General features: G+C 40.6%; 1 protein-coding gene across 1 annotated transcript in view; it reads right to left on the bottom strand.

The window, feature by feature from the left end:
* Nucleotides 1-22,387, bottom strand: part of ITGA1 (integrin subunit alpha 1) — a gene marked incomplete in the record, with an annotated part of 198,473 nt that overhangs the window by 18,430 nt on the left and 157,656 nt on the right. Inside the window, 7 exon segments of the mRNA XM_073622297.1 lie at nucleotides 4,579-4,692; nucleotides 6,070-6,172; nucleotides 6,323-6,412; nucleotides 9,019-9,095; nucleotides 12,661-12,744; nucleotides 19,735-19,870; nucleotides 21,833-21,918. Of these exon segments, the coding sequence (XP_073478398.1) occupies nucleotides 4,579-4,692; nucleotides 6,070-6,172; nucleotides 6,323-6,412; nucleotides 9,019-9,095; nucleotides 12,661-12,744; nucleotides 19,735-19,870; nucleotides 21,833-21,918 (690 nt within the window).

The following is a 22,387-nucleotide window of genomic DNA, read 5'->3' as shown; positions in this document are numbered from 1 at the left end:
TAGCATGTGACTCATTTTTCTTAACAAATGACAATTTTGGTGCTTGGTCCTGTGCTGTCACATAGGGGCAGGGGCGATGCGTAAGCTTCAGCTAGAGGTAAGCAAGCACTGCTGCAGAGAGGAGCATTTAAGCAAGCCTGTTGCTTTGCCCCACATGGGTTTGACTTTATGTAATGCAGAACATTTTTTAAATTTAGGCAAATATGAAATGCCACACATAACTTATTCAACATGAAGACAGCAGGTGGCGCTTCATGCAAGGTCAATCTGCTAGCAAAAGATACTAAGGTCCTAAAATCTAAAACAGGCAGGAGAAAGCCCCACCGCTCAGGCAGGTCCACCGACAAAAAGTCCTTAATCTCCGGAAAGAAATAGAGCCCCAGGTGCTGGCTATTGCATGTGTAGATGAAGATAGACGGAGAAATTCTGGACAGCCGCACACCTATAAAAGTTTCTTATGCCTTTATTTGTGAACCAGGATCACAAAGTATACTGTACATGACACCAAAGCAGAGTGGTACACTCTGCTTTGGTGTCATGTATACTTTGTGATCCTGGTTCACAAATAAAGGCATAAGAAACTTTTATCGGTGTGCGGCTGTCCAGAATTTCTCTGTCTATCTTCATATACTAAGGTCCTAAGCTGACCATACATGGTTCAAATGGCCAGTTTAAGAGCCAACACTACTCAGCTTGACAAACTTCAAATGAGAAGTTGAAAGAGCCTAGTGGAAAAAGTCTCTGTCTCTCCTAGGCTGATCCAGATTTTCATAAAGCATAGATCTGATCAAGCCTCTGATTCCCCCCCCCCCTAAAATAGGCCAACAATTGGTTATGGATGGATGAAAATTTGGCTGGTTAAGCAGGGACCGGACTAATTTTGATCAGCGTATGGCCATCCTTGTTTGACAGAAGTGGATTGTTAGATTGACTTCTACCGAATGAACAAGTTACAAAATGTTTGTTGATCATATGGGAGGGGGATGGAGGAACAGCCAGCTTAAGACAAAACCCTTGCTGTTCCAGATGCAGAACTAATCAAGGATCTCCACTACACCTACTTTGGAGATGCCAAAAATTGGTGTGTTATTGGGAGGGCATTATATCTTCTGTTAATTCTGCTTTTTGGTTCTACATTGACCAACAATCTATGTACATGTATTGTGGGATCTTTTGATTTCTCTCTACCGGATAGTGATACCTCCCTGTCCCTGCCTATGCTCTTTGTAGCAAGTAGAATTATTATACTTAAATGGGTATTAAACCACCCTCCACCTTTGAAGACATAGCTACTGAAAATGGATGGAAGTATTGCTTTTGTAAAAATTGCCTATCATCAGTCTAGGGGTTCAACCTGTAAACACTCACTACTGTGATCTCACTGGCTAGTCTACTAGTCTTCGCTATTGCTGTCCCTTCCATTTTTAACACAGACGCCTTTCTGAAGAAAACCAGGGAGAAGCTGGAGCAGACAAAATCTGAAGCAGGTATATACAGTAACTCAGCCTTTTTCAACCAGGGTGCCTTGGGGTTTCTTCAGGTGTGCCTTGGCAAAATGACTAAAAATTGGCCCAAAATTGTAAACAAGTTGGTGTGTGGATAAAGCTGCCTTTTAGTTACACAAAGCCACAGGTTTTCATTGTGCACCATTACAACATTCTAACCTCTGGCATCCTAATGACCAATGACATCATCATTTGATAAGGAGAATGTCAGTCGCCTGCATAGCATCCTTGTTTGACCCTCCCTTGCTCCTCTCCATCAGCAGTGAAGGCAACTTATCTGAGTGATGGAGATAAACTGAGGGAGAAGAGAAACATTGGAATACTAGTCAGTACCAGTTTGCAAAAGTGTATTTGCTTTGGAAAAATAAACCCCCTCTAATATTGAGTGTCCTATTTGTGTGGATGTTGCTGCAGTATGCAAAACTATTAGAATAGTTTTTTTTACATTTTAGAATGGAGTGCCTCAAGACTGTCCATAATTTTTAAAGTGTGCCTTGACTGAAAAAAGGTTGAGAAACACTGCAGTAACCAATCAGCTTCTAACTTCAACATGCGCGCGGGAGCCGGTAGTCATGGCACACGCTGGGGAAGAAACTGCACGGGCCGTTTCTTTACTGCTCATGCGCTGATGACATCATTGGCGCACTACAAAGTAAATATCTCCTAAAAGGTGCACGTTTAAGAGATATTTTCATTACATATAGGTAAGCCTTAATATATGTAAAAATGTCTCAGGGGGGTTACAACCACTTTAAGCTTTCAAAATAAAAGCTAGAAGCTGATTGGTTGTCATGCACAGCTGCTGCATATTCTGGCTGCCCCAGTCAGTAAATTCTACTTGAGGTGTTAAAAGTGTCTTTGATCTTTGCATTCAGATTTATTTGCTGGTTGAGTGTCCCACTGGGACCTCACAGTTTTGATATTGTTTCTCTTATATACTTTAGTTTTTAGTGGGAACTGCACACACACTTGGGGCATTATAACTGCATGTAAACCATGTGAAGGTGAACAACCTCAGCCCCTCTGACACACCAGGTTAAGCAGAGAGGATATTGCACTACTATTACTAGCACAAATATAAATATCCTGCACAGACATCAGGAAGCAAAAACTAGACTGGTAAGGAATAAAGAAATTCACTGTATTGTAACGGATAAAAGCGGATGATCATATGTACATATAGGAACAAATGTATGAGTCAAACACAAATTCATAAACAAAAGAGTTACTATATTGTAGCAGTTTGGATTAAGAACCTGTATGTTTAGATTAATCTATACCTGAGAATCTGCAAGTCAGCATTAAACAATGACACAGATAACAATCAGCGCTGTAAAAACTTTTCTGCGATCAGTATACTGTCCTGCTAGAGTTAACTGTATATGAATAACTATGTTAAAACCCAGATCTCAGACCTCACTGTAGAAGTAGTCCTTTCTATAGACAGCAAGTGAAGTCCTTATAGAGCAGATATCTGACTAGACAGTCCTTTGCCCTAATTCTTAAGGCAGCTATTGTTGGGGCCCAGTCTTTATAGTGGTGCACATAAGTACAATTCCAGTGAAGTGTGCATGCAGTGGCAAAGGCTGCTGGTCAAGTGTCCAGTCCATATGTGCTTTGTCTCTGCTAGCAGCAACAGGTTAATGGCAATAGCGTCCTCTCACCAACCCCAACAATACAGACATTTTAGTTCCACTGTCCAGAGATTGACCTCATCTGTACTTGGGCACACTTGTCACAGCACCCTGATCCTCAGCAGTCCAGCCCTTAGCACTCCAGTCACAGGTTATAGTAGGCGTGTACACTATGGCAAAGGTGCGCACTCTCCAATCTCCCCACAGCACAGAGAGAGTCCCCTGTCTTTTGCCTGGGAAAATACAGCTCTCCCCTCTTTCCATCAGGCTCACTTTTTGAGAATTATGGTCTGACCATCCATTGATTTATACAGCTTGGTTACCATCCTGAACTGCATCTCCCATCATTCAGAGTTCTTCTGCTCACCAGCTCCCCCTGCTGAGTGGAGGTGCAATGATGTTAACTCATTCAGGCTGATGATCCCAGAGGGATAGAGAACAACTGCAACACAGTGGGGGTTATTTACGAAAGGCAAATCCACTTTGCACTACAAGTGCAAAGTACAAGTACATAGTGCACTTGAAATTGCACTGAAAGTGCACCTGGAAGTGCAGTCACTGTAAATCTGAGGGGTAGATCTGCTGATTTTATTATCCAATCATGTGCCAGCTAAAATGCCGGTTTTTATTTTCCTTGCATGCCCCCCTCGGATTTACAGTGACTGCACTTCCAAATGCACTTTCAGTACAATTTCAAGTGCACTTTGCACTTGTAGTTTGCACTTGTAGTGCAAAGTGGATTTGCCTTTAGTAAATAACCCCCAGTGTCCTAACTTGCCTCCTCTCTCTCTCTAGCCAAGCACCTAGCTACACCAATATAACTTATCCTCCTATACCAAGTCTAAACGTGTCTCTTTCTCATATTGCTACGTGTGTGTGTGATATGTCTGGGAAATACCTGTATTTTCTTGCACCATAAATCAGGATTTTTCTTTTGTTTTGTTTGAAGAGTTTGCATTTTATTTTTGTCGAAAAAACTTTTAAAAAAACTATCCGATGTAAAAAAAAATGCAACTAAAACAAATGCAGACACTACATATAGAGACTGATTACAAACTGCAAACTGTTACACTTTTCTTCCTGAATTTAGATATGCTTTAACTGGGGAATGAATACAATCTTCTAAAAAGGACAAACATACTATCAAGGCTCAGTGTGCTATTTAAACAAAGGATAATTAATTAATCTACCTGTAAAAAAAGTTTTTTGCAGCAAAAAAATAAATAAATAAAATTACAAGTAATTAAAAATATGACATATAACACATCCTATGATCAGCTTGTAAACTTAAATAAATACATAAATTTGGACTTAGACTATTATAATTAAATGAATCATTTAAAATTTATAAATAATAATAATAATCTCTTATTGGATTCAAAAAGCATGCATTGCTATGGTATTGCAAGCGGAATTAACAGTAATGAAAGTGAACGTACATCCGAAAATGACATATTGGTCACATAAAGGAGAATGTTGCCATCTGGAGTTGTATATGGGAATGAAAGATGAAATGTAACCCTTGGCATAGGAATGTAGTTATCCTTCTTAATCTGAAATAAAAAACATGATATTTAAACATAACTTTACTTGCAGTAATTAAAATAGCTAGGGGAATTCTGAAATATTTTCCATAAACATAAATTTATCAGCCTGAATACAACAAAAGTAGACAGAAAACTAGAGCAGGGGCCAAATAGTATGTCCAGCAAAGATTTTTTATTTGTTTTAAACAGAGTGGTGAAGGGTTAGAAGCCCTGCTGAACTTTTATCACTATCCATGGCTCTGTAGACAGGAGTCTCCTCACCTATTGTCATGGTTCCACCAGACAGGAAGTGAGGGAAAATCTGCCACAGGAACACAGACAGCAATTAAACTGGCTAGAGTTCTAATCTTTCCCAGATCAGTAGATTGATAAGGGCCCATTTGTAGTGTGTTAATGAAAGTGCATTACTGTGCGTTATGTTACTCATTAACGTACATTAGATCAAAGCAGCCCATTGAAATCAATGGCCTTCCAATGCACCAAAACATCTAAAAAATTGGACCTCACAAAATTTTTGCAGCACATTGCAATGCTTGTATGTTGGGATGCTATTCAAAATGAATGGCGCAGCAGTAATTCAATGCATGTCCCGCAATGCATAGATGGAAATTGGCCCCAAAAAAGTTTATGATTGCTGGTTATGTACATCTAAATCTGCAAGTATACCAATCAATGCTGTATCCTGGCCTAGGCCAACAAGGCCCAGGCCTAGGGCAGCACTTTGCAGGGGGGGCAACACAGAAAGAGTCCCCGCCGGCTTGCGCTGTTAGTGTAGCACCAGTCTTATGGGGTGGACTGGCCTGAGAGGCAAATTAGTCTAGGGTCCCCCATAAAGCGGCCGCTCTAATTTTCACTGTCCTACCAAACCTTCCTCACTGTGCTATATGTTTTCTGCTGCACCATTGGAATGGTTATATCTTCTTAGTCCTCTCCATAAAATTATCAGAAATTTGTGCTTAAAGTAGAACTATAGGCAACACTTATTTTTTTTCCATTTTGGATAGAGTAAGGGAGGGTTATAGCCCCTGTCAGTTTATTTTTTACCATCCCTGTCCCATTGCAGAAATTTCCCTACACTTCCTGCCCCATAACCAAACAGGAAGTAAGAGGAAATCAGAACTAGTATCCCCACTTGAAAATTTCAGGTGGGTCTGCAAGGGGTGTGGCCTTGACAGGAAGGGGTGGGTCATATTTAAATTAGGGGGTGCAGGAGTTTAGTCAGGCCTAGGGCAGCACAAATCCTAAATACACTACTGATACCAATTATCTTCAATTTCTCCATGCTGTTGTACGTTTTCTTTTAGTAAATCAGATCTATTGTTTTGTACACTTTAAGCTGTCAACACATATGCTTAATGCATACACTGTATATCAAGGACTTACCAAATAATTCAGATTGACTTCAGGCCCGATGAAATCAGTGGAGTTAATCTGAGTAGGTATGGAGTCATTGGCAGCAATAATAACACTGAATTCTTTTGCAGAACTTTGTAAATGAAAAGAATAACCAATTAATAACATCTAAAATATAGTACACATAACTATTTTTGTAAAACATTTTGGTAGAACATTTAGAAATAACAGCTTGCACAATGGACACAGACATACATTATGGATAGAAATAGGTAGTATATACCTAGTAAAGGTCAGTCCGGATTCATATCTCACTGAAAAAGAAAGGTCTCTTCTGTTGTTATGTAACGTATTGTGCTTCTCATCACTGTCACTAGAAAATTATAACATCAACATATTACTTTTGCTTTACATTACTTTATTATAATATCCTTTATTTTATAGTCTTCTATTTTTTTGGGGTGCAGAATACCAGGAAATCTCACTATGGCGCCAAACACACGTCCATTGCAGAAATTAAAAATCAGGGGAAAATTGCGGGTGCGTGTTATACGCCGATCCCCTGCGATCCGGAGCTGTCAGATTTTCAAAATCGCCGACCGCGATTTGAAAATGGCACCGCCGGCGCCGAAATACAGTGCCGGTCCTCGGCTCTTCTCGGCCACTTTCGTCTTCACTCGAGCGCCGCCCGAACCTAGCCGAGTGTACTCGGCTAGGTTCGGATAGCTCCGCTCGGGACTACGAGTGGAGCCGAAAGTAAACGAGAGCCGCCGAGAAGAGCCAAGGACCGGCTCTGTGTATTTCGGCGCCAGCGGCGCCATTTTCAAATCGCGGTCGGCGATTTTGAAAGACAGGATGGCAGGGATCACAGGATGCAAGGCTGCATTGGGGGAGGCTGCACTGGGGAAGGCTGCACTGACAAGGCTGCACTGACAAGGCTGCACTGACATGGATGCACTGACATGGCTGCACTGACATGGCTGCATTGACAAGGCTGCACTGACAAGGCTGCACTGACATGGCTGCACTGACATGGCTGCACTGACATGGCTGCATTGACAAGGCTGCACTGGGGCAAGGCTGCACTGAGAAGGCTGCAATGATGGGCATTTAAATGTAAGTTTTTTTCCCTTCAACTTCCCTCCTAAAAGTTTTTTTTTTCCTTAAAATTCCCTCCTAAATTGGGGTGCGTGTTATACGCCGGTGCGTGTTATACGCCGATAAATACGGTAGTTCCTATGTGATTATATTATACAAACATCCTTATTAAATTACCAGTGCAAAGAGCATATGGCTAAGTGCAAAGTTTACAAACCCTTAGTAACTAATCAGAACTAATTAGAAGATAACCTATATAAGTGAATTGAAATAGATCAACCTCAGTGGGGTTGGTTTATAAAAGTATTTAACAAAACACAAGTTACTAACACTAATATTGTGTAATGGACATACATTTTACTAAAGGTTTTTTTTTTTTTTCTTCCTCAATGAGAGCAAGGGTTCTTTTCTGCAGTATGCTGGCAGTGTATAAGCTTTTCTGCTCAGGTTGTGGCTGTTTTAGGGCTTATTCACACTGCCCATACACTAAAAGCTCAGTTGTCAGTTTGCCCTACAATTAGCTGCTGTGGGGGGGTGGGGGGGGGCAGTGTGAAAAGCTTTTCAGAACAATATTATTATTTATTTATTTAATTTTTACTTTTTGTTTTCCTTTTTTTTTTGAAGTGCACAAAGTGACACTATATTTATGTCTCTGCACTGCATGATGGGGTGTTGCAGTGACATGTGGTGCAATCCACACGGCATGCCTGCATTTTACTGCACTGCACATCACACCAATGTTGTGGTGTGAATGAGGCACATAGAAAACAATTGTTTTTAACCACTTCAGCTCTGAAAAGGTTTACCCCCCTTCATGACCAGATCATTTTTTGTGATACAGCACTGTGTTACTTTAACTGACAATTGCGCGGTCGTGCGACGCTGTACCCAAATAAAATTGATGTCCTTTTTTTCCCACAAATAGAGATTTCTTTTGGTGGTATTTGATCACATCTGCAGTTTTTATTTTTTGTACTATAAAAAAGAAAAGGACAGACAATTTTGAAAAAAAAAAACAATATTTTTTACTTTCTGCCATAAAAAAATATCCGATAAAAAATTGTAAAAAAAATCTAATTTTGCTACATATCTGTGGTAAAAAAAAAATCCCAGTAAGCGTATATTGATTGGTTTGTGCAAAAGTTATAGCGTCTACAAACTATGGGATATTTTTCTTTTTTCCTTCCTTTATTTTTTTTTTTACTAGTAATGGCGACGATCAGCAACTTATAGCGGGACTGCGACATTGTGGCGGACAAATCGGACACCTAACTGACACTTTTTGGGTACCGGTAACACCAATACAGTAATCAGTGCTAAAAAATATGTACAATGACACTGGCAGGGAAGGGGTTAACATTAGGGGCAATCAGACTGTTATTATATATGTCCCCAGGGAGTGCTTGCTAACTGTGGGGAGGTGCTTTAACTGTGGGAAGGCAGAGATCTGTGTTCCTGCTTAGCATAAACACAGGATTTCTGTCTTCCCTTCTAACAGAACAGCGATCTGCCTTGTTTACATAAGCAGACCGCTGTTCTGCCTGTCTCACGAATGATCGCTGGGTCCCGGCTCCAGCTGTGTCCAATCACATCGGGAGCAGGCCGCCAGTGGCGTGCACGTGCCCCATACCCATAAGTGTCAGATCACGTACTAGGCACATGATCTGACACAGAGCGGCTGCCCTGCCGCAGTATATGTGTGTGGGGCTCTCGCTAAGTGGTTAAGTGCCCCTGCAGTAACTGGCACTTATCCAGTGTGGAAAGCTGACAATCGCCACATGAAGTATGAATGAGCCCTGGACTTTGTCAAATTGATAATCATGCAACCAATCAATCAATCATTCAGTCAATTCAACAAAATCAGTCAGCGTGGTGTTGTACCTTGTTGCATTAATAAATATTGAAACTCTATCCAGGAGGTGCGACACATTGAATTGGAATGTTACTGTGAAAGTTATCTAAAAGAAACAAGCAAATAACTATGAAAAACAAAATGAATACTGTAACATACAAAATTTGAAAAACACACACTTATTACTATAGGACTGACTGGAGCAAGTATTTGCTTATTCTGAACAAACAAAAGCATTTCAAAACATGCCCTCATTCAACTTTGTAGCTGTATGCATTGTGGAAAAATTAATCTTCAAAGTTGACAAAAGAAGCACTGAAATGTTGAAGCTCTACTCTATGCACAATAAACTTACCTGGCTTCAAGCAGGCGTACATTCAATTGCCTGAAAAGCAACCCCCCTAACCTGCTGGCTTTCTTCTACCTTGGTAAAATCTGCTTGTTTACATGCCCGGCTCAAACCTGACTTCAGTGTCTTTGTTGTGATCTCTGAGGTTCTTTGAGAACTAATTACTTCACAGCACAAGCAGCTTGAAAGGTCACTGGAAGCTTGTTTTAAAGTTTATTATTTTTTTTTTATGGTTTGTGAAGACTATGTACATGATTTAATGTCCATAGTCTGGGCAGAAGTGCACTTTAAGTTGATGTGTTTAAAACTGACCCTGTGGGGAGGACGTCTTTGACCAGGTTTAAGGCGCATGGGCAACCTCATGCCTCAAAGCCTGTGAAAGGATCCAAAAATACATGACATAAAGGAGAAGGATGATTACTGTACTGGTTGGCAATCCTCCTTCACCACCGTTATAAGGGGAAGGTCTCAGAAATCAACCCTGTCCCCACAGAGAGTGCAGAAGATAAAATCTCTTCAGGAGACATTAAAGAGGGTTTTATTGAACATTTTTCCTGACTTCGGTAGGTTACAGTGTCATGGAAAACATCATTTTGTGTCTTCTGTTGGTCAAGAGAAGAGTGTTGGAGAAGGCATCTGCCTAAGTGAGGCATTTCTGAATTTTTTTAGTACTCGCCGCCCAGGGCTGTCAGCTTCCACATCCCATCGGTAGCGTCTGCATCACATGGTGGATGATTACCTCGAGACCAAAACAGAGAGGGAGAGCTTTCCAGCTGACGATCCACTGACTTACTGGGTCATGAAAATAGACCACTGGCCAGAACTTGCCCAGTATGCTATTGAGTTGTTGGGCTGCCCTGCATCCGGGTTGCTTTCAGAATGGGCATTCAGTGCTGCAGGAGGTTTTGTTACTGATCATAGAATGCGTCTGTCCACAGACTCCGTGGACCGCTTGACTTTTATAAAAATGAATCAGTCCTGAATTACCAGCTATTAAGCCCCTGATTCCGATGTCACTGATTAAGTCTTTTTGGGATGTGGAATCTCTGCAGGACTTTAAGGCTGCCTAGCTTTGAGCGTGTTCAATCATTTCATCTGGAAGAATGTTTTGGTATAGGTTTCATGGGCACAATTAACACCCAAACACCATTTTTTCTGCATTTGTTTGACAGTTGCATATCATTGCTTTCATCAAGAGTACCTCTATAGGGTTACGGTGGGAAGTCGCCACCAACACCCAAAGACCAATTTTTCTGCACCTGTTTGACAGGTGCATATCATTGCAATTTTTTACAGCAAGGCCAATTCTTGCTTACATCAAGTTTACCTCGATAGGGTTACAGTGGGAAGGCGCCACTGACACCCAAAGACCAATTTTTACGCACCTGTTACTTCTATCCAAAGTCAAAGGGACACCAGAATGTATCCAAAAAATCTCTAATCTTGTTCCCCGTGCACTACATTGTGGCCTCATCATACACACTGGCTCCCCAGCTGTTGCTGAGCAAAATAAAGGCAGCTTGCAAGGAAAATGTCATTTTTTTTGGCTTTTTAAATGCAATTATTGCTGCAGCAGATTCTAGACATGGTACAGATCTGCAACTTTACAGGTAGACTAAGGGGACCCCCCAGGCACTATACTGGAAGGAATTTTTCATTTTTATGCTTTCACTTTAAAAATAAAAAAATCACTGCTCATTTAAAAATTAAGTTTTTCACAAACTTTTTTTGTATTGATACATGTCCCCCAGGGCAAGACCCGGACCCCTATAACCATTGTATGCCCAATTACTTGCATATAAGCCTTCAAAATGGGCACTTTTGATGTTTGACATTCGGGTCCCATTGACTTTAATGGGGTTCGTTATTCGGGTCTGAACTTTTGCGGTGTTCGAAAGTTCTGGTGCAAACCGAACAGGGGTCCGTTCGGCCCATCCCCACTGATTAATTTCTGCAACTCAGAATACCGAATCTATCTTGGGGGAACAACAAAACAATGGCTATAAGATGCAAGCATCAAATCAAACCTTGTCAAAAACTTCCTCCCCACTTCCACAAGGGTCAGTTTAAAACATTCACAGAACTCAATACCTTCTAATATTTACAGATTATTAACAAAGCACAAATACTTTTACAATTCTTAATAAGAAATGTAATAAATCAATAGAGTGCGCTATACCATTTATCGATAAACCTCCACATACCCAAAAGCCAATATGTGCTACATTAGTATCCATGAAGACAAAATGTACATCAATCAAAAAGTTATATCAAAAGAAAGTCAAATGTATCTTTTCTTCCATTTGTGAATCCACACTTTGAGCCACAATGTATCTTTCCATTTTATACCAAAAACGAAACCAGCACTGTGATAGTGTTCGCCACACCTATGCTCTTCCAGAATTTGTTAATCATCATTAATCATCATTAGACTGTCTCCAAATTTATCCACTTTTAGGCGATCCCTGAAAACTTTCCTCTTCAGAGAAGCCTATCCTGCCTCCATCTAACAACTGCACTATTTTCTCCATTAGCTCATCCCCCACAGCTATTACCCTTTTGTATAACTGGACCCTCCCTCCTAGATTGTAAGCTCTAACGAGCAGGGCCCTCTGATTCCTCCTGTATTGAATTGTATTGTACTTATACTGTCTGCCCTAATGTTGTAAAGCGCTGCGTAAACTGTCGGCGCTATATAAATCCTGTATAATAATAATAATAATAATGAATCAGAACAATTAATCTTAATAGGATCTAGAAGGCTTGTTATTCATTTTTCAATACCAAATTCCTTTGTATCCTTCTTTCTAATTCACTCTCACTCTCTCAACTTAAACCAAAAAAGATATAAGATAGAGATAAATATCAAAGGATAAAGTGCACTAGATGAAATGCGTTGATAGAAGTCTTATGCACATGGAAAAGTAGATTGTCCACACAAGTGGTTTCAGCTTAGGTGCATACCCTGGTGACAAATGTGGGGAGACTGCTATATTGGACTGATCAGTCATTAAGCAGAATATGGAGAGCAGTGTCTGCATAAGTTGTATATGCAGTGGGAGAATGTTTCTCTAATCTGACTGGGGGGAGACTGCTGAGCGTTGCTGTCTGAAAAGTGAATTGTTTTTTGTGATATTTTGAAGTTATTATGTCATAGTGCACTGTATTGTTTTATTATTTTTTATTATTTTTTTATTATTTTTTTTAGGTAGGAGTGGTAAAACTATTTGCACTTTGTAAATAATTTGTAACTGTTTTAGGTACACTTAAAGCTGCATTTAGTGCTAATATATCAAGCTAGCGCAAACGTATACATGTATACCTTGTCATTCTTCTTTAAAAAGGGGTATCCAACCTTACATAAGAAGTCTTCACCAGATTCATCACAGCTTACTCCTGGCTTGTCCTAGGGATTATTAAAACAAAACATTACTTATTCATATAAATACTTTCATCGCCTAGTAAAACTGTCATAGTAAAAATGTCTGACTTAGATGAAAATCATAGCATGTTCTTTTACACTTAACCAATCATGCTGCCAGTGACCTATTGGTAGACTAGAGAAATAATTATGTGTGTAGTTTGCTGCTGTCAAACAAATATACCATGGGACCAATGGGTCCTTGGTTCAAGTCTTGGCCAGGACATTATCTGCATTCTCCCTGTGTGTGGGTGTACTCCAAGTACTCTTATTTTCTTTCCAAATTCCAAAGACAGTTTTTTGGGGCTTTTGTCTAAATTGGTTCTAGAATGTGTGCTAGGTCTGAAAATCTAACTGCAGCCTTCTAGGCAAACCTTGGTAACACTCTGTCGAGTGGCTAATGCAGCTTTGGTTCTCATGTTAAACATGGAGTCACAGAAAAAAGTAAGGATCTGTGGTTTCAAGTGCACCAAGGTCTTGGTCATGGTAGCAGCAGAAAGGATGGTCTATACCATGAGAAATTTAAAAAAAGAGCTGGATGCATTCCTAAGTAAACAAAACATGGATATTTACATTTATACTGTAGGTCAAGGGTGTCAAACTTAATTTCATGGCAGGCCGCATCAGCATTATGATTGTCTTCAAAGGGATGGTGGTATCTGTAAGACTATATAAATGTATCTACTTTTTATCATATTGAATAATTGCCTCTGCATTCAAATATTACTGGTTTTAGTAATACTTTAAAACTTAAAATGTGAAGGGCAGGTGCAGACTGGCACAGAGCCCACTCACACTCCTGTAGCAGATGATGCAAGTCTGAAATTGAGGGTCGTACACCGCTAATATCATCCACAATAAACTTTATTGGAGAATGCTCATGGTTTAGCCATGATGTTCTGCCTGAGCAGTCTCCAATAACGTTTCTTGTGAATGATACCAGCAATGTGCAACCCTCCTTTTTAACTGGCATAGAATTGTATTATTCTCATAATAATAATAAGCAGATGTTGCGAGCAACCCCCCCTTTACTTCAGATGTCAAGAGCCCCAACCCCACCATCAGAAGTCAAGAGTCCCTTGAAAGAAAGTGCAGGGTCTGGAGAAGGACCAGAGGGGGGCTGGAGTCGCCTGAATGTTAAGCCCAGGGGAGGCGGAGACGAGGGGGTCCTGCAGCTGCACAGAGAGGAGCAGGATCTGTAGGAGGAGTTCTGTTTTAGTCTCTGCTTCCAACTGTTGAGATTTGGGTGGGGGGTACAGAGACAAGCATCTCCGTGGCTGAACGGAGAAGCACAGGATCTGGCAGAGGAGTTCTGTCCTCCCCCCTGCTGCCGACTGTTGAGGCAAGGTGGAGTAAGAGACGGGGGGGGGGGAGAGGGATACTGCAATTTTTAATAGTGTTTTTGCCTTCTTCAGAATAAACTGTGTGTATAGGGTTCTGTACATGGTTTTTCTTCTATTTATTTTCTATTGGTTGAACTAGGTGAACTTGTGTCTTTTTTCAACCTAACTATATAACTGTGTAAATATAACAAAAAACTGTAAAATTCAGACTATCCCGCCAACGCATCATACTTGTCACTGAGCTAACGCCAACTATAAATAAAGAGAGAAGGGAGTTGACTCAAATCTGTACAAGAGACTTTTCACAGGCAAACAGCTGTATACATAAAGTAAACATAAAGTTTAAAACCTTACAGCTCACAGTGCATGTCAGAGCAAATGAGAATCATGAAGTCAAAGGAACTGCCTGAAGAGCTCAGAGACAGAGTTGTGGCAAGGCACAGATCTGGCCAAGGTTACAAAAAAATTTCTGCTGCACTTAAGGTTCCTAAGAGCACAGTGGCCTCCATAATCCTTAAATGGAAGACGTTTGGAAAGATCCGAAACCCTTCCTAGAGTTGGCCGTCCGGCCAAACAGAGCTATCGGGGGAGAAGAGCCTTGGTGAGAGAGGTAAAGAACAACCCAAAGATCACTGTGGCTGAGCTCCAGAGATGCAATCAGGAGATGGGACACAGTTGTCAACCATCACTGCAGCCCTCCACCAGTCGGGGCTTTATGGCAGAGTGGCCTGACGGAAGCCTCTCCTCAGTGCAAGACACATGAAAGCCCGCATGGAGTTTGCTAAAAAAAACACCTGAAGGACTCCAAGATGGTGAGAAATAAGATTCTCTGGTCTGATGAGACCAAGATAGAACTTTTTGGCCTTAATTCTAAGCGGTATGTGTGGAGAAAACCAGTCACTGCTCATCACCTGTCCAATACAGTCCCAACAGTGAAGCATGGTGGAGGCATCATCATGCTGTGGGGGTGTTTGTCAGCTGCAGGGACAGGACGAATGGTTGCAATCGAGGGAAAGATGAATGTGGCCAAGTACAGGGATATCCTGAACGAAAACCTTCTCCAGAGTGCTCAGGACCTCAGACTGGGCTGAAGGTTTACCTTCCAACAAGACAATGACCCTAAGCACACAGCTAAAATAACGAAGGAGTGGCTTCACAACAACTCCGTGACTGTTCTTAAATGGCCCAGCCAGAGCCCTGACTTAAACCCAATTGAGCATCTCTGGAGAGACCTAAAAATGGCTGTCCACCAACGTTTACCATCCAACCTGACAGAACTGGAGAGGATCTGCAAGGAGGAATGGCAGAGGATCCCCAAATCCAGGTGTGAAAAACGTGTTGCATCTTTCCCAAAAAGACTCATGGCTATATTAGATCAAAAGGGTGCTTCTACTAAATACTGAGCAAAGGGTCTGAATACTTAGGACCATGTGATATTTCAGTTTTTCTTTTTTAATAAATCTGCAAAAATGTCAACAATTCTGTGTTTTTCTGTCAATATGGGGTGCTGTGTGTACATTAATGAGGATAAAAAAAATGAACTTAAATGATTTTAGCAAATGGCTGCAATATAACAAAGAGTGAAACATTTAAGGGGGTCTAAATACCTTCCGTCCCCACTGTGTATGTATGTATATATATATATATATATATATATATATATATTTATACACACACATATACAATGGATAGGGTACACAAGTGGAAAAAATATGGCACAACAGTGACATTACCAAGAACTGGACGTCCCTCCAAAATTGATGAAGACAAGAAGAAAACTGTTCAGGGAGGCTGCCAAGAGGCCTACAGCAACAATAAAGTAGCTGCAGGAATATCTGGCAAATACTAGCTTTGTGGTACATGTGACAACAATCTTTATATGTATTCTTTATATGTCTGGGCTGTGGGGTAGAGTGGCAAGATGGAAGCCTTTTCTTGCGAAGAAAAACATCCAAGCCCGGCTAAATTTTGCAAAAACACATCTGAGGTCTCCCAAAAGCATGTGGAAAATGTGTTATGATCTGATGAAACCAAGGTTGAACTTTTTGGCCATAATTCCAAAAGATGTGTTTGGCGCAAAAACAACACTGCACATCACCAAAAGAACACCATACCCACAGTGAAGCATGGTGGTGGCAGCATCATGCTTTGGGGCTGTTTTTCTTCAGCTGGAACAAGGGCCTAGGGTCCTTGTTCCAGCTGAAGAAGGGTCAAGGTAAAGTGAATTATGATCAGTTCCAAATACCAGTCAATATTGGCACAAAACCTACAGGCTTCTGCTAGAAAGCTGACCATGAAGAGGAACTTCATCTTTCAGCATGACAACTACCCAAAGCATACATCCAAATCAACAAAGGAATGGCTTCACCAGAAGAAGATTAAAGTTTTGGAATGGCCCAGTCAGAGCCCAGACCTGAATCTGATTGAAAATCTGTGGGCTGATCTGAAGAGGGTTGTACACAGGAGATGCCCTTGCAATCTGACAGATTTGGAGTGTTTATGCAAAGAAGAGTGGGCAAATATTGTCAAGTCAGGATGTGCCATGCTGATAGACTCATACCCAAAAAGACTGAATGCTGTAATAATTCAAAAGGTGCTTCAACAAAGTATTAGTTTAAGGGTGTGCACACTTATGCAACCATATTATTTTAGTTTTTTATTTTTACTTCCCTTTTTTTTGGGGGGGGGGGGGGGGGGGGGTCTGGGGCAATTCTAAAAAAACATATTTAGGTAAAATGTATATATAGCCAAAACCTTATTTACTTGTTTTAGCTAGAATCAGGACTATTTGAACCTTTAGAAATTTTTTTTACTGTCTCTGTCCCTGTTCAGTAGATTTATCTACTCTGCACTGGTTACCTCTGTCACTGAACGAGAAAGTCATGTAATAAAAAAAATATATATGGTTTTCGCCAGAGCATGTATTGTGGGTAGGGATGAGCCAAACACCCCCCTGTTCGGTTCGCACCAGAACAGGCAAAAAATTTGTTCGAACACGCAAACACCGTTAAAGTCTATGGGACACGAACATGAATAATCAAAAGTGCTAATTTTAAAGGCTTATATGCAAGTTATTGTCAGAAAAAGTGTTTGGGGACCTGGGTCCTGCCCCAGGGGACATGGATCAATGCAAAAAAAAGTTTTTAAAATGGCCGTTTTTTCGGGAGCAGTGATTTTAATAATGCTTAAAGTGAAACAATAAGTGTAATATTCCTTCAAATTTTGTACCTGGGGGGTGTCTATAGTATGCCTGTAAAGGGGCGCATGATTCCTGTGTTTAGAACAGTCTGACAGCAAAATGACATTTCAAGGGAATGTCATTGATATTAAGGGGAACCCCGGCCAAAATTAAAAAAAATGGCGTGGGGTCCCCCTCAAAATCTGAAAATTGATCAATCCTGATGTACTGACAGCCACTGACTGATGTTTCTTGAGGCCCGAAAATGCCAGAACAGTACAAATATCCCCCAAATGACCCCTTTTTGGAAAGTAGACAGTCCAAAGTATTTAGTAAGAGGCATGGCAAGTTTTTTGAAGTTGTAATTTTTATCATAATTTTTTGGAAAATTAAGAAATTACATTTTTAATTTTTTTTTCACAGTTTTTACATATTGTTACCAGTGCAGTACAGCATAATCATATGACTGGTGTGGCGGTGATCAGGGACACTGATTGTTGACAGTATTTAAAAAAAAAATTTTTCAGTTTTTTCAATATTTTTAAAACATTTTTATTAACCACTTGCCACCCGCCCACCGTCAAATAACGGCGGGACGGTGTGGCTCTCGTTCTGGGTGGACGTCATATGATGGCGCACCCAAACGGCCGCTCCCACGGGGGCACGCAGTGATCACGGTTTCGCCATGTTGCTAGGACAAGGTGCGACCCCGATCTCTGTAAAGAGCCGCTAAAGCAGCTCTTTAATCATGTGATCGGCTGTGTGCAATCACAGCCTGTCACTTGTAAACAAGGAAGTACCAGCAATCGGCTCTCCTCGCCTCACACTGACAGAGTGTGTGGCGAGGAGAGCCAATCAGCAGCATTTCCTCGCAGGGGACAGTGAGAGGTGTAATCAGGGCACTGATGATCGGTGCCCTGATTACATTAGAGTGCTACCAGTGCCAGAAACCCATGCTAACCAGTGCCAGCAACCAGTGCCCACAAGTGCCCACCAGTGCCAACAATCAGTGCCCACCACAGCCAGAAATCAGTGCCTATCAGTGATGTCCATCAATGCCCATCAATAAAGCCCATCGGTGCCCATCAGTGCCACCCATTAATGCCCATCAGTGCCCATTAGTGCCACCCATCAGTTCCCATCAGTGCTGCTTATCCATGCCGCATATTAGTGTACACCAGTGCTGGCTATCAGGGCCCATCAGTGCCACCTATCAGTGCCCACCAGTGCCACCTATCAATACCCACCAGTAACAATCATCAGTACCGCCTATCAGTGCTCATCTGTGCTACCTATCAGTGCCCATAAGTGCAGAATATTAGTGCCTCCTCATCAGTGCCACCTAATCAGTGCCCATAAGTGCCACCTCATCAGTGCCAATAAGTGCCACCTCATCAGTGCAGCCTATTAGTGCCCATCAGTGCTGCCTCATCAGCACACATCAGTGAAGGAGAAAAATTACTTATTTACAAAATTTACTGACAGAAACTAAGAAAAACAGGGTTTTTTTTCAACATTTTCGGTCTTTTTTTTAAGAAAAAAATAAAAATCCCAGCAGTGATTAAATACCACCAAAAGAAAGCTCTATTTATGTGAAGAAAATGATAAAAATTTCACATGATTACAGTGTTGTATGACCGCGCAATTGTCATTCAAAGTGTGACAGCGCTAAAAAATGGCTTGGGCAGGAAGGGGGGTGAAAGTGCCCTGTAGATAAGTGGTTGAATGTTTTCTTTTTTTACATACAGTGACCAGAGCAAAACAGTGTTACCACAGTAACACTGTACTATGCTGGGGACGTGATCAGGATTTTTTACACATTATGATTGCTTACAGTATAACTCTGCATTTTACAGTTATAAGCAACCATTTTTTCTGAATGAAAACTACTCATTCAGTGTTTAGTATTGTGAAATGCTGTGCTTGGCCACAGCTAATCACATGGTACAAATGGGCTCTGATTGGCCCTGTCTGTACCATGTGGTGAATGTGACCAATCACAGAGCTCATCAGGATAGTACACAATGAAAGGCATGTAACAAAGCCTTTCACTGTGAACAACTGTCATGTGATCGGCTGTGGTTGGCCACAGCAATCACATGGTACCTGCAGTGGGCCGGTACAGTTATATGTCATCAGCCTTGTCCAGTGGACACGGCGGTATCACAGATTGTGCCGGAGCACAGTCGTAACACACATTCTGATCTCATGCCCTGCATGATATAATAAAATCAGATGTCAGTCACAGCAGGGGGGGGGGGGGTGACACAAACTTATCTGTGTGTTGTTTTTTAACTTACTAAAATAAGACAAGAGGATTGCTCAGAGCTGGAGTAACGCTTCGTGGCAAGACTGTGCACAGATGACTTGACATCCTCTACTGTACTAGGTAGAAGTGTTCATTAAAAAAAAACATTTTTTTTTCAGGTTTACATTCACTTTAAGTCTACTTACCTCTGTTTTAGCCCTTATAATATTGGGAGTATATTTCATTAATACTCTGGAATTATAAGCACTATCACCACTATTCTTCAAAGTAATGGTGACATTAAATCTGTCCCTTCCATGCTGTACAATCATCTCATCAAAGCTGTAAAATATTTAAAGAAAGAAAACACATTAATTTATAAAGCAAACATTTTAGTTTACTGTTTTTAAAGTTCAAATTTACTTTCTTAAAACATTGTCTGGATTTTTTTTTCTCAAAATTTTCCTCTAAAGTTCATTATTTTTTAGTATTTCTCTATACATCTATTACATTCAGCTAGTAAAGCATTGCAGTGATGTTTAGAGGGAAGGACTCTGAAAGAGATGTGCAGAAGTAGATCAGTGGTTCTCAAGCTCTGCTGTTTCTTGACTTACAGTTTACAGTTCTGAAAAGGGGTTATCTCCCCTTTCTATACCTCTCTAGATCAGGGTTTCTTAACTAGGGTTCCATCAAGCCCTAGGGTTCCTCCAGAGATTGCTAGGGGTGCCTTGAGCAATGAACAGTTTTTTGACTCTCCGATTCATCCCAATGACCACAAGTGTAAGGAGCTTTCTTCCCACTGACCATCACACTAATGTATTATGAGTTGTAGATATAGTCATTTTTAGCAGCGGTTCCTTAAGGCCGGAATTGTATTTCAAGGGTTCCTCTGTGTTGAAAAGGTTGACAAAGGCTGATCTAGATCTCACATTTATTTTTTCGTGTTTATTTGGAACTTTTAATTCGTATTTACGAAACATCGTTCTTGAACACTGCTTCCGGGTCGTTGACAATTTCCGCTCATGCGTGCTAATGTTCGAGAGATTTTTTACTTATGACCGTCACACCAACGAATAGAATATTGTTCCTTGTCAAACGATATGACACAATTTTTCCATTCAATCAGACTTTTTTGTTCACAATATCGATACCGGGTATTACTTGGTGGGCATCAAAGAGCAGAAAATCGGCCGATCGTTCACAGAACGGAAATTTTCGGCCGAAATTCTTATTCTCTTGTTAACACATTATAAGAGACTTATCTGTTAAGCAATGCCTTCCAGCACTACGCTGCCAATGCTCTCTGCTTTTGCGGGTGCTTCCATATTCTCCCGGTTATCGTTCTGAGTTTGGTCTGTTCAGCTGCTTCAATGGCTGTGCCGTGATGATGTCATAGGTGTTACATCATCACTGCACATAAGGGTGCCATTATTGTACGCTGAGCGCATGTGCAGCTCAGTGTACGTTACCGCTGACAGGCAGGTAGAAGCATTTATGACAGAAGAGACCAGTTGGGTCTCTTCTGTCATAAAAACCCTGCCCATCAGCGGTTTTGTTTTTTAGAATTCATTTCCACAGTGAAGGAGAACTTCACCCTCTCAGTCAATATTGACTATTTTTAATCCTTATGATGTTAGCATTGGTAAATAGATAGGAAAATATATTATATTTACTAGTTTTAACCTTTCTTTATTTTTACATTTCTTCAGTTACTTCCTAGTTTCCATGCCTAAGCAAATTATGTCATACATCCCAGGAGTCTTCGGGGAGGAGGGGTGTTCTCAGATAAGCACACCCTCCTGCCTACATGCTTAAGTTAAGAACAGATGGATTCCAGGAAGTAAACGCTACATGAATCTCATGAGTCTTTTGCCCTTACTCAAAAAGGAATGCTAAGAAGTGATTTCTCAACAAAATTAAGCATGGAGACATGGATGGATGGGGGAGTTAGCTTTAAATTTAAAAAATAAATTAAATAGCATTTTTGATTTGTGGTGCTCGGATGCAGCAAAGTTCCGCTTTAACTAGCATCTAACCCTTGCAGTTTGGGGAAGCGGCACTGCAAGAGTATTATTCTCTTGCCCAGAGTAGGGCTTTAAAATGAAACAAAACATTAGTCTAAAAACATATCAACATATATATATATATATATATATATATATATATATATATATATATATATATATATATATATATATATATATATATATATATATATACATAAAATTGACTTAAATCTATCTATCTATTGTTTCCTCTTAAGAAAAATTCAAACACCTCTTATTCATTGTAAAATAATTTTACCTTTGCTCATCCACACTTAATTGAGCATCTAGAACAAGGTCACTGATGCATGTTTTATTAGTACCACAGTCCATGGTAAATGGGATCTGTAAAATGAGCAAACAAGTACTTGTTAGGATCTGAAATGTAAGAAATGTCATTACAATTGAATTAAAACAAAAAAATGTTCTGTCCAAAATGATATTTCGGCCTGTGGTTAGGGGTATGCTTTTTTAGAAAAATCTCCTCACTGTAGTTCTTTAAAACAGTAGATTATTGTCCGAAGATTCGGGTGCATCTTTCCTGTGCAGAGGGGAGTGTTAGCAGGAGGCAGAGATACAGCAGTGTACTGATCTTCCCAGTAAGAAGCTGTGCCAGGGGGGCGTGTCAGTACAAGTCTGATCATTGGAGTAAAAAGAAGCAAACTGACCACGCTGAGATGGATGTGCTTCCATGTCCTGGTGACAAAAAGACTCTGACCCGAAGTAGTGAACAGAGAGGGTATGCCACATCCCATAATATGGAAAAACGAACAATTTGTTCCCCTAGGGTGGGATTTTGAAGGCATTACCAAAA

The sequence above is a fragment of the Aquarana catesbeiana genome, linkage group LG01 (assembly GCF_042186555.1).
Source record: "Aquarana catesbeiana isolate 2022-GZ linkage group LG01, ASM4218655v1, whole genome shotgun sequence".
NCBI classification, from domain to species: Eukaryota; Metazoa; Chordata; class Amphibia; order Anura; family Ranidae; genus Aquarana; species Aquarana catesbeiana.
The sequence above is the reverse complement of the archived record's forward strand: the minus strand, read 5'-3'. Positions and strand labels throughout refer to the sequence as shown.